The sequence below is a fragment of the Acipenser ruthenus genome, chromosome 5 (genome assembly GCF_902713425.1).
Source record: "Acipenser ruthenus chromosome 5, fAciRut3.2 maternal haplotype, whole genome shotgun sequence".
Lineage (NCBI taxonomy): Eukaryota > Metazoa > Chordata > Actinopteri > Acipenseriformes > Acipenseridae > Acipenser > Acipenser ruthenus.
The window spans coordinates 51,112,996-51,137,640 of NC_081193.1; the positions used below are offsets into that span (position 1 = coordinate 51,112,996).

The 24,645-nt window shown below is 40.3% G+C and overlaps 1 protein-coding gene across 1 annotated transcript in view; it reads left to right on the forward strand.

Moving 5' to 3' along the window:
* Positions 1–22,686, forward strand: part of LOC117403436 (transmembrane protein 151B-like) — a 30,323-nt gene extending 7,637 nt beyond the window's left edge. Inside the window, exon 2 of the mRNA XM_034005595.3 lies at positions 17,933–22,686. Coding sequence (XP_033861486.1) covers positions 17,933–19,369 — 1,437 coding nt within the window. The 3' untranslated portion in view covers positions 19,370–22,686. The remainder of the gene's footprint in view (positions 1–17,932) is intronic.
* The last annotated feature ends 1,959 nt before the right edge of the window (positions 22,687–24,645 follow it).

The following is a 24,645-nucleotide window of genomic DNA, read 5'->3' on the forward strand; positions in this document are numbered from 1 at the left end:
CGGACATTTTGAAAAGACCTTCAAACCGACTTTAAAATTACAAATTTAAAAAGTTGTCAGGATGTTAACAATGAAAAGAAAAACTAGAGGTACGTCAGGGCTTGAATTTCAGCGCGGGATTGCAGGAATCGCGCATTTTCCAAGTTGCTCCCACATATCTGCAACTTTCAGTGCAGGAAAATCCCACAGAGATATTTTAAGACAACAAGCTACTGTATTTTTCACCCAATTTAGAATGCCTGAAACGCTACAACAATCTCTAAAGAAGTGGGTGTCAGTGACGAAAGCACTATGAGTCGCATTCTGAGTAGTTCTGGTTAAAATAAATAAATAAATAAATAAATAAATACAAGTAGTGCTGGATATTTCAACTGTCGTGAGACTTTATTCTCTCGCACGTGATTCTCGGCCGCTATCTTTAAAGATTCTAGTAACTCAGTACACTAAAGTAAGTAAACAGTTTTGAAAAAAAATATGCTATCTAGGTGTTGTTTTGCAAGCGGTGAGTTTCGCTTTAACTCTTAAAACTCACCCCTGTTCATTTTGGGGCGCCAGCGCACCGAAGGTTATGCACATATTACTCAGGCACCGTAAAAGTACAGACACAGGGCTTTCCAAAGACGTATTAAGTGTGTGTATGAGGTACTCCTAGCCGGAACTACGATCACCTGAAGTTAAGCCTCTCATCATGTGACAGAGTTCACAGCTTAGGTTTCATTTTAAGTCAATTGCTCCGTCGTAGGAGCTAGACTGAAAGGTGCGGTATCGTTGGGAAGCTTAGAAGCTCAGCTCCCTCCCCCCGCCCCCCCTCATGTACATATCATATTGAAGTTCAATGGTGCAGTGTTGTTGTTGTTTTTTTTTTTGAGCCATCTATGATTACAATATATATAGCAGTGACCAAACATGATTATTTTGGAAAAACGTTTTTTTTGGTTTTGCATATATTGCCTGATCCTGTTGCAACTTACATAATATGAAAGGGAATGTTGTGGCCTTTCATTTGATAAGTTACATGCATGCAGCTGTTTGTATCCTGGGACACTATCACCCTTCATGTAAATATGCTTTATTTTGCTCTTATCTGCCCCCTATTTTACTGCATTTAATCCTGTACTTCAGAATACTGTAATCTGCCAAGTGTTTAACCTGTAGTACTTTGTATTTAATCACATCCTGATGTAACTATCACTATTTAATCATATCCTGATGTAACTATCACTATTATCTGCTGTATTATTGAATTGTGGTTTGTCACACTTGTACTTTGCTTGAACAAAAGTTATTGTATTTCTTGCTCTTATTGTATTGTAACACTTGAAATGTATTTGCTTACGATTGTAAGTCGCCCTGGATAAGGGCGTCTGCTAAGAAATAAATAATAATAATAATAATAATAATAATGCAGCACAAACTATCCAGTAGTTACACATACATCAATGAAAACAGTGACAGTTGGAAATAGGGCTGAGTGTAAAGAGTTAAAAAAAAAAAATGGAGCGCTGGTTAAAGAAAAGCACCTTTTTCTTCTGCTGCAGCAAAAACTTCACGTCAGGCAATGGCAAAAGCAATGGAGAGTGCTCTGTCTCACAGTGATGAACAACTGTAGGTCTCCTGAAAGCAGCTTATTTTAAGCAACACCAGTATGAATGATGATGCAGTAAAATATATGTAGTTTTTTATTTGCAAAAATGCCTTTTCTTTTGCAATTCCCGCTAAAATTTTGGAATCTTCCCCATTGGCTGCAGCATAGAGGGGAAATCCCCCCAGCACACAAAAATGAAATTAAAGCCCTGTACGTTATTTAAACAGTTGTAGCAACATGTGGGGATGTATATATTATATTTTTTGGAACCCCGCTATTTACTCTTTAAGAGTCTGTGTACCCAGATAGCCCAACGTCAGTGGTCAACTATGTATTGATGGGCCATGGGCCAACATGAATCTAATTATTATCCAACCTTGGCAAATGGCTCTCTGTATATGTAATATAATCATTGTTTGTATTTTGTCCCATTATCACCCTCCTGCCTTGCATAAGGCAAAGGGATGCTGCTGCCCCAACTTAGTCCTCAGTGCTTGGTAATGCTTTCTGTGTTTTTGCTTAAGTATGTAATTTTGTTATTAGATTTTTTCATTTATTTGCCTTTATTTTCTTAAGTATGTAATATTACAACATTTGAACTAGTATGATAAAATAACCAAAATAACAAAATCTGCAAATTAATAAATATTGATACTGCCAACGCTATGTAGGAAGTAACTGAGATGAGTGTAAAGACAAAACAATACCCAATTACTGCCCTGTAAATAATGTCAGCAGTGTATGTACTGTACCTTCACATTGCATTTGCTGCACTGTGTAGTTTGTGTCTCAGTTAATGTTGTTGCACTGTAGAAAACTTAACCTAGAATTTGGTTAGAATGCTGTGTTTGCTGTATTAAGTTATCTGCCCCACAACACAATAAGAGTAGATGGTACACAATACAGTAAATTGTAGAGGATACCATGGCTAGAACTAATTATATGTCAAAGGAGTAATTAACTATACAACTGTGCATGTAAAGGAACAAAAAAGTTGCGTACATTTTTAAAATAATACATTGAATTTATTTGTTTTAAAGTTTAAATTTAACAAAATTAACAAACAAAATATCATTTTGACAGAATAACACAATAGTGTGACGTAATAATACAATAACAGAAAAAAAGACAATATCTGAGTAATTCTTTCAGCGATTCCAACCTGTAAAAAAAATATATATATATATATATTTTAGCTCAAAAATATTGTACTACATCAAAATACAATCTATTCTATTCTATTCTATCTATTCTAGATTGGTTTTGTTACAAAGTAGTGGCAAGCAACAGAAATTAATATTCATTTAACATAAAAGGTTATACATAAAGGGTTAACAAGGAGTAGAAATCAGAAAAGGTGAATGCTGTATCGTGTGATTACAGCTGTCTTGTCTTGTCTACAGTGCTGTGGATAAGAATTTAATTATGGCATGGTTTAATTGTATTATATTCATAAATAACTAATAGAAGCTTGGCAAGTAGCAGACCATTTTTCTGGTTTATGTATAAACCCATAGTCCATGATATTTTTATATTGATTTTTGCTTGAAATATTGCATATCAGCACAATTATTAGCGTTCTAAGTATTCTGGGGTAAATTGCAGCGTAACAGATTTAGAGTAAGCCATTATTGATTGCAGCGTAAGACGTTTTATTAGACATTTGATCTTTAAGTATGCCTTTAAGTTTACCTTACTGCCTGTGCCTCTGTTTTCTCCCTCCATCCCTATCACCAGCATATTTTAGCCATGATTTTATGGTGGCTTCAACTGCAGCATCGCTTGCATTAGCTGCTTGTAGATTTTTCCTTACAGCTCCTGCAGAAATTAGCATATTAATTATTAAAACATGTACAAAGTAAAAGAAATCCCAAACAAAACACATATTTATATGAATGCATTTACGTATACATATCTAAGTGTATTTGCATGCAAGTGTTTACAAAATGTAATAAAACTAGCCCTCTGAAATGTATGCTAAATAAATGCCATCCTTAAATACCGGTAGTTCTATTTCCTAAATAAATGCAATATACTGTAAATGTCTTACAGATGTAAACTTAAATGTCAGTATGTCACAAGGCTGGCTCGCAGTGGGGAGGTTGATGACGTCACGGACCAGGAAGTAACTGAAACCAAACAGTGGATGGGCGGGTGAAGCTGAGTGCAATGGCACTCAGCGCGTTTAATAAACAAAACAAAAGATTTAAACAATGAACAAAACACAAAACAAAAAGGCGCGATGGCCAAACAAATAGAAACAAGTATATTTGTTTAAATATAGCAATTGTTAATTTTATATATTCTCGCGCTCTCTCTCCGCTCTCCCGTACTCTCCTCTCTACACTCACCCCCGAGAGCAGAGAGCTGCAGGTTTATATACTCTGGCTGAGGGATTAACTAGTTGTTAATTATCTTATTACTCCTCGGCCAGAGTCTGCACGCGTTTGGTAAGGATGCATGACTGTCAGCTAGTTAAATAATCAGTAGCTGATCAGCCATGCATCCTCACAGGGTTTTTAAATATAATAATAAAAGACGCGGCGCTTTTATCCGCGCAGCAAACAAAAATACAAATAATAATAAATAGGGGCGGGACACTCCGCCACACAGTACTTACGGAGCATCACAGTTTTCAGTTCAAGGTTGGCGAAGGCACGCTTTTGTACCTTTTGCTTCCAGTTTAACTTTGTTGCTAATCCTGTGTCTAGTGTCCTCTTTAAAACTCCTGGTTGTTTCCAAGACTTCTGCCCCACCAGTGGTACTTAAAAATGAAGCCTATTGATTGAAATATGACAAAATACTTAGCACAATTCAGTGTAACTAAGCACAACTGATCACTATTAAATACAGAATGTATATGTATTATTGATAACTAAAAAAGTGGACAGGCTTTTAAAATTTACATTTTATTTTTTAAACTTCCGTATAATTTCAATATTATAAAAAAGAAAAAAGCACCATCCAAATTCTGTTATCCATAACTATCAATACTATACTGTCATTAGATTTTAGTTTCAATATACAATTTTTTTTTTTTTTATTGAAGTCTTCCATGATGTGTGTCTAATATTTATATAACAATGCAATTCTTGGATAAAATACTTTAATGCAATACTCACAAGTTGTTTTTTCGGTCTGTTGTTATTTTTTAGTCTTCAAAGAGGGGATGTCCATAACAGACAGTGTCACCTCTTCGGGCATTTCATCCACATCCGCTCTGCTCTCCAACTGAGTGGAATTTATTATTTGATTTAATAATCTTGTGTTATGGTCAAGCTTTTCCTCTATGTCCACCAGCATCTTCATGGTATGCCTTTCTACAGCTGCAAAAAGAAACAAGTATTTTGCAGTTTATGTAAAACATTCTGAAAAAAACACTGTACCAATTTAAATCACTCATACAAAGCACTGTATAGCTAAATTATACAGAGAATCATTGATAAAACTCTCCTCACTGGAGCTACAGGAGGAAGCAGAACAGGTGGAGGTGGACATGGAGTTGGTGGCACTGCAACAGGCTCATCCTCAGATTCAGGGCTTGACCAATATTTTCTGTTTGGTCTGGAATAAATAACATGAATAATGTTGTGTGAGAAATGGGGCACTTTTTCTTTACGAAATGGCGGGTGGCATTAAAAATACATACATTCCCAGGGTGCTTAGCTTCGGTTAGCGGAAGGGGCGGGGCATCCTGGGGATAAAAAGGAAGTGTGCACTCAAGTAGAGGAGAGTGTGTGTACCGGGTCTGAACAAAGGAACAAAAATAAACGAAAACAAACACCTAGCTCTACTCAAGCAATAACTAAAACACAGGAACAGGAATCTAAACTATAAAACAGGACAGCTAAGCTGTTTACCTGTTAAACAAAAACAAACAAACAAAAACACACAGTTTTTCACAATTCTCAAAAGGTTTTACACTACCTTTCTTTTAACAGACACGACTGTACACAAACAAACACACACACACACACACACACACACACACACACACACACACACACACACAAACAGAGTCAGGCTTATTCACACAACAGCCCTGAAGAGACTGGCTGCTCTCTTTAAATACCCTGCAACTGGCTCTAATTTACAATGATTGCCAGGTGCAGGGGATAATTAATAATAAAACAATACAATTATAATGAAACAATTAAACAATACTAACAATAATACAAATAAATAAACAAATACACAGTTCTGGCAGGGAGGATATTAACCCCACTTCCTGCCTTGTCACAATACATTTAAATTATGTTGTAACCATATGGAACATACAGAGACCTGACATAAGTAAATCAACATCCAAGCTTGAAAGAACATCCGTTTATTATGGGAACACTAGCAAAATATGAGTGGGGTTAATACTTTGTGGAGCATCCCTTTGCCTTATGCAAGGCAGCAACGTGCATACTCATTGTGTGAATGAGATTAGTAATCCTGGTCTTTGGGTTTGCAGCCCATTTCTGGCACAGAATCTGTATTAGGGAGTCCCAGGAAGTGGGTACAGTGCTGTCAGTGCTCCCAGGAAGTGCTACAGTGCTACAGTCTTTACAGTGCAGATAATACATTTTGACACACTATCATTAAAATCATTGCTGGGCCAACAATCATAGCATTGTTTTCAGTATTCTATATGTAAACATAAAAGTGGGATATGTGTATATTTCCTCCACTATATTGAAAACTAAAATGACATGACTTACATTCTCTTATGCTTGTAGTGGTTCATCATCTGTTTAAACTCTATTGTGGGACTACAACATTCAGATAGTTGTAACTTGTACTAAAGAATGTTCTTAAGTTTTATGACAATTGTGGAGATAATAAAAACTTAACCTGATTCGTACAAAATTTGAATTTTGTGTTCCTGCCAGGAATTTGCAGGAGGCTCCTTGTTTTGAACTGCCTTATTAATCATGTTTCCTGTTTTGTAAAGAGGGCACTTGCACATATCCATCCCCCTTCACCCAAATGCTTTGGACAACTGCCACTTCTTGGTCGCTCACAAATTCGACGATTAAAAACAAAAACTTGTGATCACAGCAACTCAGGGTAAAGTGTGCATGGGCAGCTGGTGCAAGTTGTTGTGGTGCCTTGTCCATTACATTTGCCCGGTGGTTCTCAACCCTAGACGGTGCACCCCCTAGGGGGGGAGCGAAGAAATGCAAGGTGGGCGCGAGAAGCATCCAAAAAAAAAAAAAAGCAAAATGTTATATATATATATCAATAGAAAGGCCATTAAAAATTGATGTAAGGCACAGCAGGGTCAGATAAACAATGCGCGATTAAAAAAAAAATGCAGAGTAGAAACGTGCAAAAATGCACAGTAGTGTGTGTGTATATATATATATATATATATATATATATATATATATATATATATATATATATATATATATATATTCTTTATGTACGTGCACAGATACAGTCAATTGTAAAGGTTGAAAAATCGGAATATCGGCTTGTACCATATCAATTGAGATCTATGACAGCCAGCTAATCTTAAAATAGGTCAGTTGGCGCCGTGTTGGTCAAACACCAGCTTCCCAACCGCGATGATCAGCCGACCATGCAAACCTTATGCCAACATTGGGCCAACGCTGTGTGCTATCAGGGTAGTATAAACAGCGACAACAACTGTGTTGTTTGTATTTTTGCAACGTTTGAATATAATAAAAAATATGATTTATTATATTCATACTATACTGTAGCCTACAGCATGTTACATTGTTATAAATCTTGATTTATCTTTTTAACAGTACAGTAATTTTATTAATCCATTGCTTTCTTGTTTTCTTTTATTTAACATTAAATAATTTATTTCATTTAAACTGGGCAAGTGACAGCATGTAAAAAATTAAACTGAATCGCATCACAATTTTTATTTGCAACTGAATCCATCCTTTCCTGCTAAGAGCTGTATTTACTGTTTTAAACCCATAATATGATGTGCATTGATCAGTTTCCAGCATACCATTCAGTTTGTAATAGTGGCCTCTATTCATGGAAGTGTTCAGAATTTGTCTAGAAATATTTTCCGAAATTTTCATGCTTAATTTTTTTCTTAAATGGGGAGTGATTCATCAAAGTTTTATTTAGAAAAACTGTCATTCGGACAGACTTTTTGTGTTGAATTTTATACATAAATTAAGGGAGCTTTACATATGGACTGCCTTAAATGCAACTTGATTTAAATAAAGCTGGTGACGTTTTGTCAGGAACATGTGTTAAAGGCAGAGGCCCTGCACATTGATAATTGGGTGTTTTGTAACAGTTTTTACACAGCCACGTGTTTAATTGCTTAAGTTTTAATTGTTTTATTAATTTAATTGGAAACACCTGCCTGTAATTATGCAGACAGTTGTGTAAAATAACAGGTCTGCCTCTGGGTAGGGAGATCTGTATGAAGATGAAAGCCTGGAGGAAGCCTGTGGGGACAGACCTGATAGGTAATACTGTAATACTTTTGTGTTACTGGTAAACGGCTTAGCTGTCCAGTTATAACTAGGACTGTGAAAGCGCTCCTTGGTGGAGCTAGGGCTTTGTTTTGTTTGTTAATGAAAATAAGTATCCAGGCACTATTTTTTTTAAATATAACTGTGGTTTCAAGTACTATTCTTACACTAGAAGACAGTGGAAAAGGTCCTGAATGTGGCAAAGCATCCCCACTTTGCCACACATGGAATGAAAAGAGCAGGCTTTATGTCATGAAGCACACATGTAGAAGGAAGTGGGTGAAAATCGGACCAAGACATAACTGCTCAGACGGGGCATTAAAGTTATGCAAAACGTCTTGAAAAATCTCTAGTCTACATCAATAATATTTATTATGAGTTGTCATGCTTTTGTAATTGTGTGGTATAGTGTGTAAGACATTTCTCTGATTCCAGTGCCATCACAGTAACAGTTACAAACTGGTCACAAATCTTAATAAAATACCTGTATGTGAACTTTGTTTAGAAGAGGTCAGAGGCAGTGTTAACTATTATTATTTCTTAGCAGACGCCCTTATCCAGGGCAACTTACAGTTGTTAAAGAATATCATATTATTTTTTACATACAATTACCCATTTATACAGTTTTTACTGGAGCAATCTAGGTAAAGTACCTTGCTCAAGGGTACAGCAGCAGTGTCCCCCACCTGGGATTGAACCCATGACCCTCCGGTCAAGAGTCCAAAGCCCTAACCACTACTCCACACTGGGGCTGCAACGAAGGGTACTGTGGAAGGGTGGTTTGTAATTCACTGACACACACGGGAGACACAAGTTTTATTTGCAAACACTGCACTGGTGCCCAGTTTTATTATTTTAGACGTTTGTCTTATTGCCCGCAGAGGGCGCTGTTGTCCGTGGCCTGAGTACCGACAATGGTACACAGGACCACAGGAATACCAATACTGGTAAAACAGTTAAAAGCTGGCGCACTCACAGGTGCTCAAAATAATAATGAAAACAAAAGGCGAAATGAAAAGGGAATATAAAACACAGTAATAAAACTACAAAATAAAGGTACTGCTTACGTAGTGCCCCCACTGACGCTAAGCCAGTCAGCTCGGGATCTCCGTCCTACGCTGTTATGCACTATACACTGGGTGGCCAAGGTTCCCCTATCACTACACCCGTCCCCTTGGGTATGTAACAAGAGATTTTAATAAAATTGTTTATTTTTTTCTGGCTGTTTTCCTCAGCCGTGCGTGCCTGTTTTGGTCGCTCGCTCCAACCACTGGCCTTCTCAGCCAGCGTCTCTGTGTGTTTCCAATTACAGCCACCCGAATGCATAACCTAGTGCAGTACTTATGGGCCGAGCAATCCCCCAAGGCCCGCCTCTCAGCCACTGAGAGAGAGGGAAAGCCATCATAATAACAGGCGGATCTACGAGGCTGCTGCCCCCTTCCTGCAGTACCACGCATGCACCAGATAGTCAGCACAGATCTCCCCACTGTTACAAGCACATTTAATCCTTCGAAGGTTTGGAACACATTGCCGAAGGAAGGTTAAAACCTTCAATGGTACTTATTTTCATAATTTACTGGTGACACCACCATAGCTTGTTTATATTTGATATTTTATTTTACAGGTAATCCATATAAATGGAATAAAGCATTCACATGTAGTTTAAAAATACATTATATAGAACAGTAATCATGTTTTTATTATTTAAATAAAAGTAAAAATACACGTTTATGTACACGTAATTGATGCTGCTTGCGATATATACAGTAAGCTTGCATTGCAGCAGCACCTTATTGCAGCCAATTAAAAGAAAGTTAGGTTACTTACCGTAACCCTGGTTCCCTGAAAGAGAAGACGACCACCAAGACATTATGTATGGTATTTTCTGGTACCCAAGAAGGACGGTGGGTTTTGCCCCATCTTAGACCTGAGGCTCCTCAACGGGTTCTTAAAAGAAAGGAGGTTCCAAATGCTGACGCATCGTCACATCCTCCAGTCCATCCGGCCGGGCGACTGGTTTACCACTGTGGACTTACGGGATGCGTATTTTCACGTTCCTATTCGTCCAGAGCACAGAAAGTATCTCCGCTTTTCCTTTCAGGGAAGCGTTTGCGAGTTTGCTGTGCTGCCATTCGGCCTTTCCCTAGCTCCTTGTACGTTTTCAAAGTGCGTGGATGCTATCCTGGCTCCCCTGTGGCTGCAGGGGATCAGAGTGTCGCGGGAGGAAGCCCTGGAAGCACTGGCCCACACGGCAGTTGTGACAGAGCATCTGGCAAGGCTGGGCCTCACCATCAACGATGCAAAGAGTCGGCTTACACTACGTACGTAGTGCGTAGTGCACTACGTACTTGGGGCTCCAGCTGGACTCCATTGCGATGCGTGCATACCTGTCGGACGACAGAGTTGCAGCTATCCAAGGTTGCCTCTCCCTGTTTCAACAGGGATCGCAGGTCACCCTCCTATTGTGCCAGAAACTATTGGGTCTGATGGCCGCAGCCACATCAGCCATTCAGCTGGGTCTGCTTCGCATGCGACCGCTAAAAGCGTGGCTCAATGCGTTCCACCTCAATGCCAAACGCAACAGACACCGTCGGCTGACTGTGTCTCACGCGTTCTCGGCAGTCCTAAGTTGGTGGAGGACGTCCTCTCACCTGTGCGAAGGTGTGAGAATGGGAGTAGTGTCGAACCACCAAGTGGTGACGACAGAGGCCTCCAACTTGGGTTGGGGGGCAGTCTGGGAAGGCAGAGGAGTACGCGGATACTGGCCGGACCACTGGACAGCAGTGTGGAGTAGTGGTTAAGGCTCTGGACTCTTGACCGGAGGGTCGTAGTTTCAGTCCCAGGTGGGGGACATTGCTGCTGTAACCTTGAGCAAGGTACTTTACCTAGATTGCTCCAGTAAAAACCCAACTGTATAAATTGGTAATTGTATGTAAAAATAATGTGATATCTTGTAACAATTGTAAGTCGCCCTGGATAAGGGCATCTGCTAAGAAATTAATAATAATAATAATAATAATAATAATAATAATAATAATAATAATAATCCCTGCACATAAACATGCTGGAGTTGCAAGCGGTTTCCCTTGCTCTCCACCACTTTCTCCCAGTGCTGAGCAGCACGCATGTGTTGATCCGGATGGACAACACGACAGTGGTAGCGTATGTCAAACACCAGGGAGACCTACGGTCCTCGGGATTACATGGCATAGCCTTCAGGCTATTGCAGTGGGCTCAGAGGAACTTGCTGTCCCTACGGGCGACGCACATTCCTGGGGCAGTGAACTGGGCAGCGGACCTCCTCTCCAGGAGCGGTCCGCATCCGTCAGAGTGGCGACTCCACCCTCGGGTAGTGGAGCGTATTTGGAACGGTTCAGGAAGGCGCAGGTCGATCTCTTTTCCTTGGCAGAGATGACGCATTGCCCCCGCTTAGACGGTCCACTTGGCGTAGATGCCCTAGCGCACAAATGGCCCAAAGCGATTTTGTATGCTTTCCCGCCTATACCGCTTCTCCCGGCATTTCTCGAAAAAGTACGGTTAGAGAAAGCGTCAGTTCTCCTAGTGGCCCCCAAGTGGCCCAGGAGAGTCTTTTTTCAACCCTGTGCCAGTTGTTACACGGCCAGCCCTGGGAGATTCCACTTTGCTTGGATCTCCTCAGTCAGGCGAAAGGCTCTCTTTGGCACCCGGAACCGGGCAGGTTCCAGCTCTGGGTCTGGCCCCTGAAAGGGACCGCTGGTTAGCCCTAGGACTATCAGATGCGGTTGTGGGTACATTGCAGAGTGCTAAGGCAGACCCCACTAGGTCTTTGTATACCTATAAGTGGAGGTATTTCCAAACTTGGTGTTTGGATAGAAGCCATGACCCCATATGTTGCCCTATGCCAGTCATCTTAGTTTCTTCAAGAACTGCTTGATGCTGGTAGGTCACCTTCCACCTTGAAGGTGTATTTAGCGGCTATCTCTGCTTGCCGTGCCCCCTAGATTCAGTGTCTCCGGGCACGCATTTTTTGGCTACCCGTTTTCTTAAAGGCACTCGGCGATTATGCCCTCCTAGGAGGACTGTTCTCCCCAAATTGAGCCTCAGTGTTGTACTGGAGGCTCTCACGAAGGCCCTGTTTGAGCCCATACACTCCATAGAGTTATCCCATACATAATGTCTTGGTGTTCACATCGGTCACCCTCACGGGTTTGATGGAAAAAGAGAAATGGCTTCCTTTGGATAGTAGTTTTATTCCCTCGGTGGGCGGGACCGAGTGCATCATCCAAGGAAGGGGCCTATTGGCAGCTGTGATATAGAAAGCTCAGCAATACCTACCAGTGGGCAGGCATATCCCATACATAATGTCTTGGTGGTCGTCTTCGAATTGAAAGGGAACTGCAGGGACTTAGACTTAGAGACTTAGAGACTTAGAGACTTAGAGCGTACTCAGAGGAGCAAGGCGAGCGCTTTCACCAGGATACCAAGCCACCGCTACCAAGGACAGTATAACGAGAATATGATGGGAGACTACATTTGGGGGCTGATTTGTGAAAGTGATTTACAATATAATCGTAAATCTCGAAAAACTACTCACTTCTAAATCTTTTGTAGTCATTTTTGTATTACTTTAGTATAAATACATGTTAATTTGGATTCATATGTTGTTTTTTTCTGACTTTATGTGAACGAAAAGACACAAATTCGCCTGTTTTCTCATTGGAAATAGGTAAATTTCAAAATATCACTGTCCTGGTCACAAAAGCAAAGTTTGTGGGGAATAATAGCCATTTTCTATACTTTTGAGGCATAAGCAATTAGGAAATAACACTTACTACCCAGGAACAAAAAAAAATAAAAAATTTGTTACACGCACAGACATGCCAACAGTCCCTATATGGTCGGGACAGTCCTGATTTCCTAGCAAATGTCCCGTGTCCCAATGCATAGGAAGAAAGTCCCGATATTTACCCATAGAAAAAAAATAATTTATTCTGCACAGTAGTGTTAGTGAAAACCACACGTTGTGCCCTTCGTGCGGCTGACACATCTGCTGATCACTAACTTATACAAAGGTAAGAACGCTTCATTATGTCTATTTTTACTGTCATGATGGTCATGTCGTGTTGAGTTGGGAGGGATACGTCTATTATATGAAAATGAGCATTTTTTGCGTCTGACTCCTCCCATGTGTATGATGCATATACACTTTTAATTTACACTGGGGACATGTCTCTCTCACTTTTAATTTACACTGGGGACATGTCTCTCACTTTTAATTTACACTGGGGACATGTCCCTCTCACTTTTAATTTACAATGGGGACATGTCACTCTTACCTTTTCAACGACAGGGAAATACCCTCCCCCCCATGCAGCAGTACTATACCTCAATCATGTATTCATATAATCGGTATAGTCGCAACTAGGACCCAGCGGAAACACCAATAAACTGAGGCAGCATTGACGCGCAGTGCATTAAGGGTGATCTCAAGCAGACAGGAGATGCCTTAAACAAGCAGCGATTCACACTTCAGGGGGAGGGGTAAGGTGTTTGGTGTAGAAAGCAGGGTGGTGAGGGGAAGAGAGTTGTCACAAAGAAACATGCAAAATACTTCTGATCTTTTTCAAAACAGGCATCTATTAATTGCTTCCGCCCACTCGCATCAGAATGTCAATTTAATGTAGCCTTCACTTATCTGTACACCACACTTTTGGAAACGTTACGTACATTTCACATATAAATATATTTAAATACAACTGAGTTTACAGGTACAGTGTCGTACTTTAATGTACAAAACATGGTGATTTAGTGGGGGAGGGAGGTTAAAAAATCTGTGATCGCTTTTCTTTGTGTCAATAAGGCAAACGTTTGCTGTATTTATATTCTCAGAAGTAACCAGCTTTATCAGAGCTTTGGCAGATGTTTTACTGAAAATACTTACAGGTGAAAAAAGGAAAAACAAAACATTTTTTTAAAGTCATGAAATTATTATTTTTCTGTACAATTTAACCCATTGGGTTTTCTCTGACTCAGACTTCTATTTTTTTGTAACGTTGCAACACACTAACAACTTGCTGAGACACCCAAAACATAATTGTAAACACACAGGACATTTTTTAGGCTAAAACTAAGGAGATTTACAAAGTGATGATGAAATTGCTTTTGTTCCTTAACCTGTCCAAAAGATATGTGGCTGTATTTACGTGGAAATTAATTTTGTGCTAGAGGCATAAAATTGTAGAAGGGAGATACATAGGACCCCAACGAGTACGCAGTCTTTATCCTGGTAGGCATTAAAAATGTGGGTGGAAAAAAAGAAATGCAGTCCTTGCTGTTTAAACAAAGAATAGAAAACTACATCTCCCAGAACGCCACAGCTATCTAAACTATCACATTTTAACAACACTCTTTTTTTTTACTGTTAAGCAATGTTTAGCCAAATAGATTGTTGTTCAACTAATGTAAAAATTCGATCTGTGAGCGGAATTGTACAGTGCAGTATAAAATTACTTTAACCCTTTGCGGTCCTATGTCGGACCTGGTCTGACATTGCAATTTTCCCTTTCTGGTCCAATGTCGGACCCTGTCCGACATCATCAAAAAGACATAAAAAACAGGTCTCTAGTCGTTTTTTTTCTCCGGAAAAACCAGAGTGAGACCGATAGGAGCCGAGAGAAGCCGAAAAAAAGGGGTGTATCTCATAAATACAGATAGCCCCGGCACCACATAGATAACACGGACATAAACAAACAAGATAGCTGCTTCTCCATCCAACGCTCAAAGAATATCACAGACATTTGCCTAGCTTTTTTTAGATGTTATAGTAATAAAATAATGACGGATCGCATTATTGAGGAGTTTGGTGATAAAACGAGTGATCAGGAGATGATTTATCGGTATGCACTACTATGAAGAGGTATGTGAAAAATACAGCGAACAAAGGGTGGGGCGGGGCTGGAGATGCAGTACTGAGTGTCCTGTTGATATGCAGTGCCTTTTAAACCTGTTTTACTGTGAAAAAAAATACTTTTAAACAGCATGTCTAAAATAAACTGCGCGTGTGAAAATAAATTGGACCTGACACGCCTGAGACACGCTGAATAAATGGACCGCTAAGGGTTAACTCAGTGTAAGCTTTAAGCTTTTGGCGTTCACGAGCTTTAGCGTCTGGCATCCGTTGACCATGAGACTGACCATGCCGACTCCCAGCCAGCTGTCTGTAGGGAAGTTGGGGCTATGCTCAAACTGGGAGTGATTGAGCTGTCACACAGTCTGTGGTGTAATCCGGTGATGCTGGTGTCTAAACTGGACTGAACCATTTGCTTCAATGTTGGCTTTTGGAAAATCAACTCACTGGCGACAAAGTGAAGGCTAATAGAAGGAATGAAGTGTGGCCTTCCGATAGACGGAAGTGCTGTTGAGGCTAACTTCTTTGACCTTATCGAGATGGAACTGACAATAGGTCTACAGTCGGGTTGGAACAGCCATGTTGAAAAGGGAAGCTACACAGGTGCTGTGGGTTCCAATCCACCAATACCAGGTTTAAGCAATAGACCAATCTGCTAGAGCTTGGCTGTTGCTGGATTTATGGGGTGGAGTCGGGAGCATATAAGGGACTTGTGTTAGCTGAGAAAGTTAGTTCCTTGTAGGGAAAAGGCAGGAGAAGGAGAGAGCCCGGCTGGTGGATTTTTGGTTGCATTCAATTACACCTTGCTGTTTTCCTGTGACCAGGATTGGCAGCTCGGGAGCCCTGTAACCAGAGCTGAAAAGGACAATCTCACCACATCACCAATGGAGCCAGCTCATGACCCATCTGACTCCAGGACTGAAAACCCTTCGGACTACGCCATTTCTCTCTCTTGCTACAAATCCTGTCTGTCACTAAATATTATAAATACAAACTTGTGTGAAATCTACTCTTGAATTTTTTTTATTCCTCACCACTTACCAGTACTGTTCACCGGTATCGCCTACAGTGATTTATTCATAGCTCTCTCCTTTTTAAAATTATATTTGATTGAAATGAACTATCAGACAGGGCAGACTTCAGTGAACAAATAAAACATGTCTGCAGATGTCTGTTTCCACTGATGTAACGAACCTATGGGAAATGAAAATATCCAAACTGATGCATAAACAATGAAGGAACAGTAAAACATTCAAATCTGCTTTTCATACTTGACACAGAGAGTAATAGCTGTACACGCTTGACTGCAGTGCAAGCTTTTTACATCACTTACTATTGTAAGACAAGTATTTTATTTCCTTTCAGATTAAAAGAAAGCAAAACACAAGTTGCATTCGATATGAGTAAAGTTGGTGCACAATCAACACATTTAAAAGTTTAATGTCACTTTATACTCATATAAAGGTACAAACAAAGGTTTTAAAATCCATCTTCTTACCTAGGATTAACAAGCAATATTCTCTCTTTTCAATTTGGAATTTGCAGATATTTCAAAAACAAGCATCTGGGGGGCTCCCGAATGGCGCATCCAGTAAAGGCACTCCGCGTGGAGTGCAGGATGTACTAATTGGCCGAACGCAACCCGGTTGGGGAGGGGTTAGGTTGGCCAGGGTGTCCTTGGCTCACCATGCACCAGCGACCTGTGTAGTCTGGCTGGGCGCCTGCGTTGTCTTCCGCCGCTGTAGCTCTGAGGTAGCTGCATGGCGGGTCTGCAGAGTGAAAAGAAGCGGACGGCTGATGACACACGTTTCGGAGGACACGTGTGTTCGTCTTCGTCTCTCCTGAGTCAGCGTGGGGGTTGCAGCGGTGAGCCAGGCTTAAAAAAAATTGGGTATTTCAAATTGGGGAGAAAATGGGGTAAAAACAACATATATTTTTGTTTATATTTCTTTTGTATTTTAGTGTAAGTTATGCCCTGTAACTTGGTTGGAGTCAGAAACCAAGTTTTAGGGCAATTTTACAGTAAAAACATGTTTTAGATTTTTAAGAAGGCTGTTACCTCATGAATAATCTCTGAAAAAATTTGGGGAATGTAAAAAAACTAGAAAGATAAAAATATCTAATTTCTGATGATGTAGAAGGCTCAGAAGCGTGCAGAAAAATCTACTATGCAGTTTGAACAAGATGACATCACTGGCAAGCTGTTTCTACCAGGAAGAGACTCAAACACAAGAAAGCTGCAGCTTTAAATGCAAATGTGCCATTAATTATTAAACAAAATTAAATATTTGAACAAAAACAAAACACTACACAAAATAAAATGGCATGGTGGCCAAAATAAACAATCAAACAAAAACTATATATATTTTTAAACTGTGGTTTTAGGCTGAGCCTCCACTTTCATAACACACACATGGCTTAAAAACTCCCCTAAACACCCACGATAATTACATATATATACAGCATTTAAACAGCACCTCAAAACACATACCTTCACCCACAAACACCGACATAAATTCCCTCCTGTCATTTCACATTACCACCCGTGAACACCTATTTTATACACCCGTGGCTGGAGCCTTAATTAATCATTTAAACATGTATTCAATTAACGGCTCCAGCCACATTCCCACGTGTGTTTGCAGGGAGGATTTTAATTCCCTCCCTGCCATCCAATACTCCCCACACAACACACACTCTGCCGTGTTGCCACACGGCTACACTAATAATACAAAATACCTTTACATAATAACAATAATCATACTAATAATACAAAATAATACAAATAAACCCAGGGGCGGGGTGTATCCCGTCACATGCAGTCGTGTATTTTATAGAAAAAATAAATATGATTGTAGGACACAGCACCTGTATATTTTTGATGTAGTTGATGTATGGACCAATTGCATATACCTGTAAAATCTATTGCTGTGCATCTACTAATGCCATGTTGTTGTTTCTTTTTTCTTTTTATGATTTTTGTTTCCGTGGATGGCCATACAGCAGCGACCACTGAAGCAGTCCCTTAGCAAATCACTGTGCAGAGAATCCCACTGGAAATGCCTCCTGCTTTCCCTTCTCATGTATGGATGCATTGGAGCCATGACCTGGTGCCACGTGACCACAGTCACCAGACTGAGCTTTGGCACCGCCTACAATGAGGACACCATGATATACCATGACAGCCCCTGTTCTAATGGCTATGTCTACATCCCCCTGGCCTTCCTGGTCATGCTTTATGTCGTGTATCTGGTAGAATGTTGGCACTGCTATACCAGAAATGAGCTGCAGTACAAAGTAGATGTGGAAAGCATCTCCGAACGGATACAGAGGATGCAGCAAGCCACACCATGCATCTGGTGGAAGGCTATCAGCTACCATTATGTGCGAAGGACAAGGCAAGTCACGAGATATAGAAATGGAGATGCCTACACCACAACCCAGGTTTATCACGAAAGGGTCAACACCCATGTGGCTGAAGCTGAGTTTGACTATGCCAACTGTGGAGTAAAAGACATTTCCAAGGACCTCATGGGCTTGGAGAGCTTTGCTGTCACCAAGCTGAGGTTCACCAAGTGCTTTAGCTTTGCTAATGTTGAGTCAGAAAACTCATACCTGACCCAACGTGCTAGGTTCTTCACCGAAAACGAAGGCTTAGATGACTACATGGAGGCAAGGGAAGGAATGCATCTTAAGAATGTAGACTTTAAAGAATACATGATTGCCTTTTCCAATCCAGACCACCCCCCTTGGTATATCTCCCACTATGTCTTCTGGATTACAGCCCTTTTGACTCTGTCTTGGCCTCTTAGGGTGCTGACAGAGTATCACACTGCTTATGTCCACTACCATGTGGAAAAACTTTTTGGCTTCGACTATGTTCCTGTGACCCCATCTGAGGAGCGGCCCTACTGCAGGAGGATACCTCGGGTTAACACCATTGACAGCACAGAGCTTGAGTGGCACATTAGGTCCAACCAACAGCTGGTCCCCAGCTACTCCGAGGCCGCCTTAATGGACCTTGCCCAGCTCTCCCGCTGCAACACTTACACTGTGTGCAATTATGGTAGCTACAGACAGAACTGCGAGAGGTGTCACCGAACCATCAGCAGCTCTTCCATCTTCTCCAGGAGTGCGCTAAGCATATGTAATGGCAGTCCTAGGATCCCCTTTAGCGCTAGCAGGTTCTCACTGGGACGTCTCTATGGGTCGAGACGCAGCTGTCTGTGGAGGAGCCAGAGTGGGAGTCTTAATGAACAGAATTGCCCCAACGAGAATACACGCTGCTTGTCCGGGCTGATCACAAATGAAGAGGATCCTCCACCCTATCAGGACGCCCTTTACTTCCCTGTTTTAATAGTTCACAGGAATGAAGGCTGCCTCAACCATGATCACAGGACCCTGCACAGGAATGGCTCCTGCGTCGAAACATCCTTATAACTAAATATGGGAACTTAAAATCAAGGTAGATTTGGTGAATATGTGCTTTGCTGTTTCATAGAAACCAAATTGTATACTGTTTACACATTTGGAATTTATGGAGTGACTAAAGTTGTGTTAAAATATCTGAGTAAAAGAAAAAGTTGTAGTGCCCCACACAGTTAAAACAGGTTTATATATTTAAGATGGTTACCTTATAAGCCCATACTGAAAATATCGTCAAAAATATAGTGCTTCCTGTAAAATGTTCAAAGTATTAAACAAAAATACCATTCCTTTGTAGTCGGTACTATTTTATTTTGCCCATTTAGTTAACAGAGAAAGATGAATAAAATGTATGTGCCTGGAACTGAAACTAAGACATTTGGAGAATGTAAACAGACTGGGAATAACATGTGAAGTGCACAGAAGGGTTAACTATGGAAGAATGTAGTAAACAGTCACCAGGGATCATAACTTTGTATACAATTTTATATGATAGTGGGTCACTGCTGCTTTCTTTTTCTTTTATTTAACTAAAATTGTCATGATTTATGTAATATGTGGCCAGCTGGATATATATGTCAAGTCTATTACTGTTTATCTACTAGTGATACTGTTGTTATTGTTTTTATCAAATTGTCTCCATGGAGGGGGCTCCCGAGTGGCGCATCCGGTAAAGGCGCCCCGCATGGAGTGCAGGATGTACCCTATAGCCTGGACGTCGCTGGTTCGGGGGGTGGGTTTAGGTCGGCCAGGGTGTCCTCGGCTCACCGCGCACCAGCGACCCCTGTAGTCTGATTGGGCGCCTGCGGGCTTGCCTGAGAGTTGCATTGTCCTCCGACGCTGTAGCTCTTGGATGGCTGCATGGTGAGTCTGCAGTGTGAAAAAAGCAGTCGGCTGATGACACATGCTTCGGAGGACAGCGTGTGTTTGTCTTCGCCGCTGCCGTGTCAGCACAGGGGTGGTAGCAGTGAGCAGAGCCTAAAAAAAATAATTGGCCATTCCAAATTGGGAAAAAATAATAAAAACAATAATTGGCAATGACTAAATTAAAAAAAAAAAAAAAAAAAAATTGTGTCCATGGATTGCCATATATCAACAACCACTGAAGCAGTCTCTTGGCAAATCTCTGTGCAGAGAATCCCACTAAAAGGACATGCAGCTTTCCTTGCTCGTGTATTGGTGCATGGGGGCCATGACCTAGTGCCATGTGACTACAGTCTTTAGTCTGACTTTTGACACCAAAATATACCATGACAGCCCCTGCTGCAATAACTATGTCTACATCGTCCTGGCCTTGCTGGTTATGCTTTTTGTTATGTACCTGGTGGAATGTTGGCACCTCTACAACAGAAATGAGTTGCAGTACAATAAGGATATTAAAAGAGTTAGGTACAAAGAATACAGCAAGCCATTCATCTGGTGGAAGGCCATCAATTACCATTATGTGCAAAGGACTGGGCACATAATACAATATGTAGGGCATTTCCAAAGACCCCGTGGGACTAGAGAGATTTGCCGTCACCAACCTGAGGTTTACCAAGTACTTTAGCATTGATACCATGGAATCGGTTTAATATCATGGACAGCACGGCACATCAGGTCCAACCGACAGCTGGTCCCAAGTCTTAATAAACCTATCCCAGCTCTGCAGCTGCAACGCTTACACTGTGTGAAACTATAGTAGCTTTGAGAGAAGCTACAGTATCTTAACCATGAGTGCACCAAGCATATACAGTGGCAGTGCTAGGATCACTGGGACATCTCTGTAGCTTATGACACACAGAGTGGGAGTCTTAAACAATTAGAACTACCCCAATGGGAACATCTGCTGTTTGTCTGATCAGATCAGAGGTGAAATAGATCCTCATTCCTATCAAGACGCCTTTTACTTCTATTGCTTACAGAAACAAAGGCTGTCACAACCATAATCACAGGTCCCTGCAGAGGACTGCCCCCTGCATCGAGACAACTATATGACTAGATATGAGAACTTAAACTCTGAGGATATATATACAAAATATAAAAAAGGAATGTATTTCCCAAGGTTTTCCAACGGTCATTCGCACAGTTGCAAAGTCCAAGAATCTACGGATTTAACATATGAAGAATGCTGCAAGCTAATTGTCTTTCAATGTTGATTAGCAGAAAAATTAAGAATCATATATGTCCATGGAATTATAATACCACTTTTTAACAAAGTTCCCGGTGCCTTGGTAAGTGAAAACATAATGACTTCTCAAGAACACACTCATCCAGGGACCTGTTAGTATAAATAGGGGATGTATTAGGGCTCTGGATCGATACCAGTTCATTAGCCTCAGCAACCTGAAGCAGTACATCCCACAGTTATTGCTTTCTACTGATATTTGTTAGGGGCAACCTATTCAATTATAAGAAAAGTATTACATAAATCTAAGGGAATGCCATTCTTATGTACCAGCTGCAGTCAAAGCATATTTCAGTCTTGAGCTTTAATACCATACCTAAGGAATTAAAAGCAACAACCTTGAAAAGTCACAAGCTAAAAAAGCAGTATTTGAGGACGTGGATGTTTTTAATTAAAATGAAAGTCTTATTACATTACAAATAGTATTTTAAAAGAATATTAACTAATTAGAATGGCAACATTCTCACAAGGCCCCCTATTGATTTGCTGTTTATCTTTTTGTTTTCCAGACTTTAATATTACTGTAATATAATGTTCACACAACCTTGCAAGTACTTGTGCTTTAGGTAATTGGCCCTTGTGTGAGCCATACACTTGCCTACTAAGGAATACATAGGAAATGATGTGAGGTCAGATGGGGTCCTGTTATCTGTAACACAGGAAATAAATGGGGAAACCAGTATTTCAGTTTGTTCCGTGGCAGGATACACCGGTTTACTGAATGCAAGTGAAAATGTTCAAAAAACTTATGAAGGGCTTTTGTGAAAACATTGTTAAAGCCTTGGTATCTATATATTTTAAAGTGAATATTTATAGTGTGGAAGTTTAACAAAACAGAGCTTACCTTTGTTTTGTTTAATATTCACATTCCTTTGAATAATTTATTTAGGCTTGTATATGCAACTTTAACATTACAATTATTGTAAGCATCTCTCCTCAGAAATTGTAAACAAAATATCCCCAACAACCATGGCTGCTCAATGTTTCTTACTGTGACGTAATGATTTCCTGACCTCAAGCAGAGCCATGGTGGTGACATGCAAATTGACCCCTAAGCAATCAGGTGGGCGGGCCTGGGTCCTAAAATTTCTACACACACACATAACTGAGATTATTATTTTTTTAATCTCGATGAATCACAATTCATTTTTGTAATCACTTGATAGGCCATATATATATATATATATATATATATATATATATATATATATATATACAGTGCCTTGCATAAGTATTCACCTTGGACTTTTCCACATTTTGTAGTGTTACAACCTGGAATTAAAATGGATTTAATTGGGATTTTTACCATTTGATTTACACAACATACTTAACACTTTGAAGGTGCAAAATATTTTTTATTGTGACACAAAAGTTAATTAAACAAAAAAAAAGACATTTGTTGGTTGCATAAGTATTCACCCTCCTGAGTCAATACTTGGTAGAAGCACCTTTGGCAGCAATTTTTGTCCATTCTTCTTGGCAAAATTGCTCAAGCTCTGTCACGTTGGATGGGGACCGTTGGTGAACAGCAATTTTCAAGTCTTGCCACAGATTCTCAGTCGGATTGAGGTCTGGGCTTTGACTGGGCCATTCTAGGACATTCAGATTCTTGTTTTTAAACCACTCCAGTGTAGCTTTGGCTGTGTGTTTAGGGTCATTGTCCTGCTGGAAGGTGAACCTCCGCCCCAGTCCCAGGACTCTTCCAGACTGAAACAGGTTTTCCTCAAGAATTTCCATGTATTTGGCTCCATCCATCTTGCCCTCACTCCTGACCAGTTTCCCAGTCCCTGCTGATGAAAAGCATCCCCATAACATGATGCTGCCACCACCGTGCTTCACCGTGGGGATGGTGTTCTCAGGGTGATGAGCATTGTGTGCTTTGCGCCACACATAGCATTTTGCGCTAAGGCCAAAAGGTCTCATCAGACCAGAGAACCTTTTTCCACATGTTTGCTGTGTCTCCCACATGCCTTTTGGCAAAATCCAAACAGGATTTGATATGGGTTTTTTTCAGCAATGGCTTTCTTTTCGCCACTCTTCCATAAAGCCCAGCTTTGTGGAGCGTCCGGGTTATAGTTGTCTCATGGACGGTTTCTCCCATCTCTCCAGCTCCTTCAGAGTTACCATTGGCCTTTTGGTTGCTTCTCTGACTAATGCCCTCCTTACCTGGTCACTGAGTTTTGGTGGACGGCCTTCTCTAGGCAGAGTCGCGGTTGTGCCATATTCTTTCCATTTTTTAATAATGGATTTAACGGTGCTCCGGGGGATGTTCAAAATTTGGGATATTTTTTTATAACCCAACCCTGATTGGTGCTTCTCCAGAACTTTATCCCGGACTTGTTTTGATAGCTCCTTGGTCTTCATGAGGCTGTTTGTTTAGATATGCTCTCTAACAAACTATGGGGCCTTCCAGAAACAGGTGTATTTAATCTGAGATCATGTGACACTTTAATTGCACACAGGTGGACTAATTATGTGACTTCTGAAGGCAATTGGTTGCACCAGAGCTTATTTAGGGGTGAATACTTATGCAATCAAGACTTTTCAGTTTTTTATTTGTAAATAATTTTGAAAAATATGTAGATTTTTTTCCCCACTTCGACATTATGGACTATTTTGTGTAGATCAGTGACAAAAAATCCTAATTAAATCCATTTTAATTCCAGGTTGTAACACTACAAAATGTGGAAAAATCCAAGGGGGGTGAATACTTATGCAAGGCACTTAATCTTAGTTTTAATTGCATATTTCATTGATGCAATTACTTCATCCATCTAATTTAAGTTATTATTATTATTATTATTATTATTATTATTATTATTATTATTATTATTATTATCATCATCCAAAAAACAACCCAGCATAAAAACCATGTTATCCTATTTCTGGATTCTCTTTTTATTTACAGTCTAGCGTTGTTGTTAAATTGTTTGAACCAACTGCTAAATCACAATGGAGTCAGTTTATTACTCACCAAACTGCATTTACAATTATCAGTTTGCTTTACAGTTTCCTTTACTCATAAACTGATGCCGCAGGAAATGAATTACGGTATGCTAAGAGGGACAAGACAGGAGTGCGAGTAACGTGCATTAAAAAAATGTATCTTCCAAAAAATATTCAC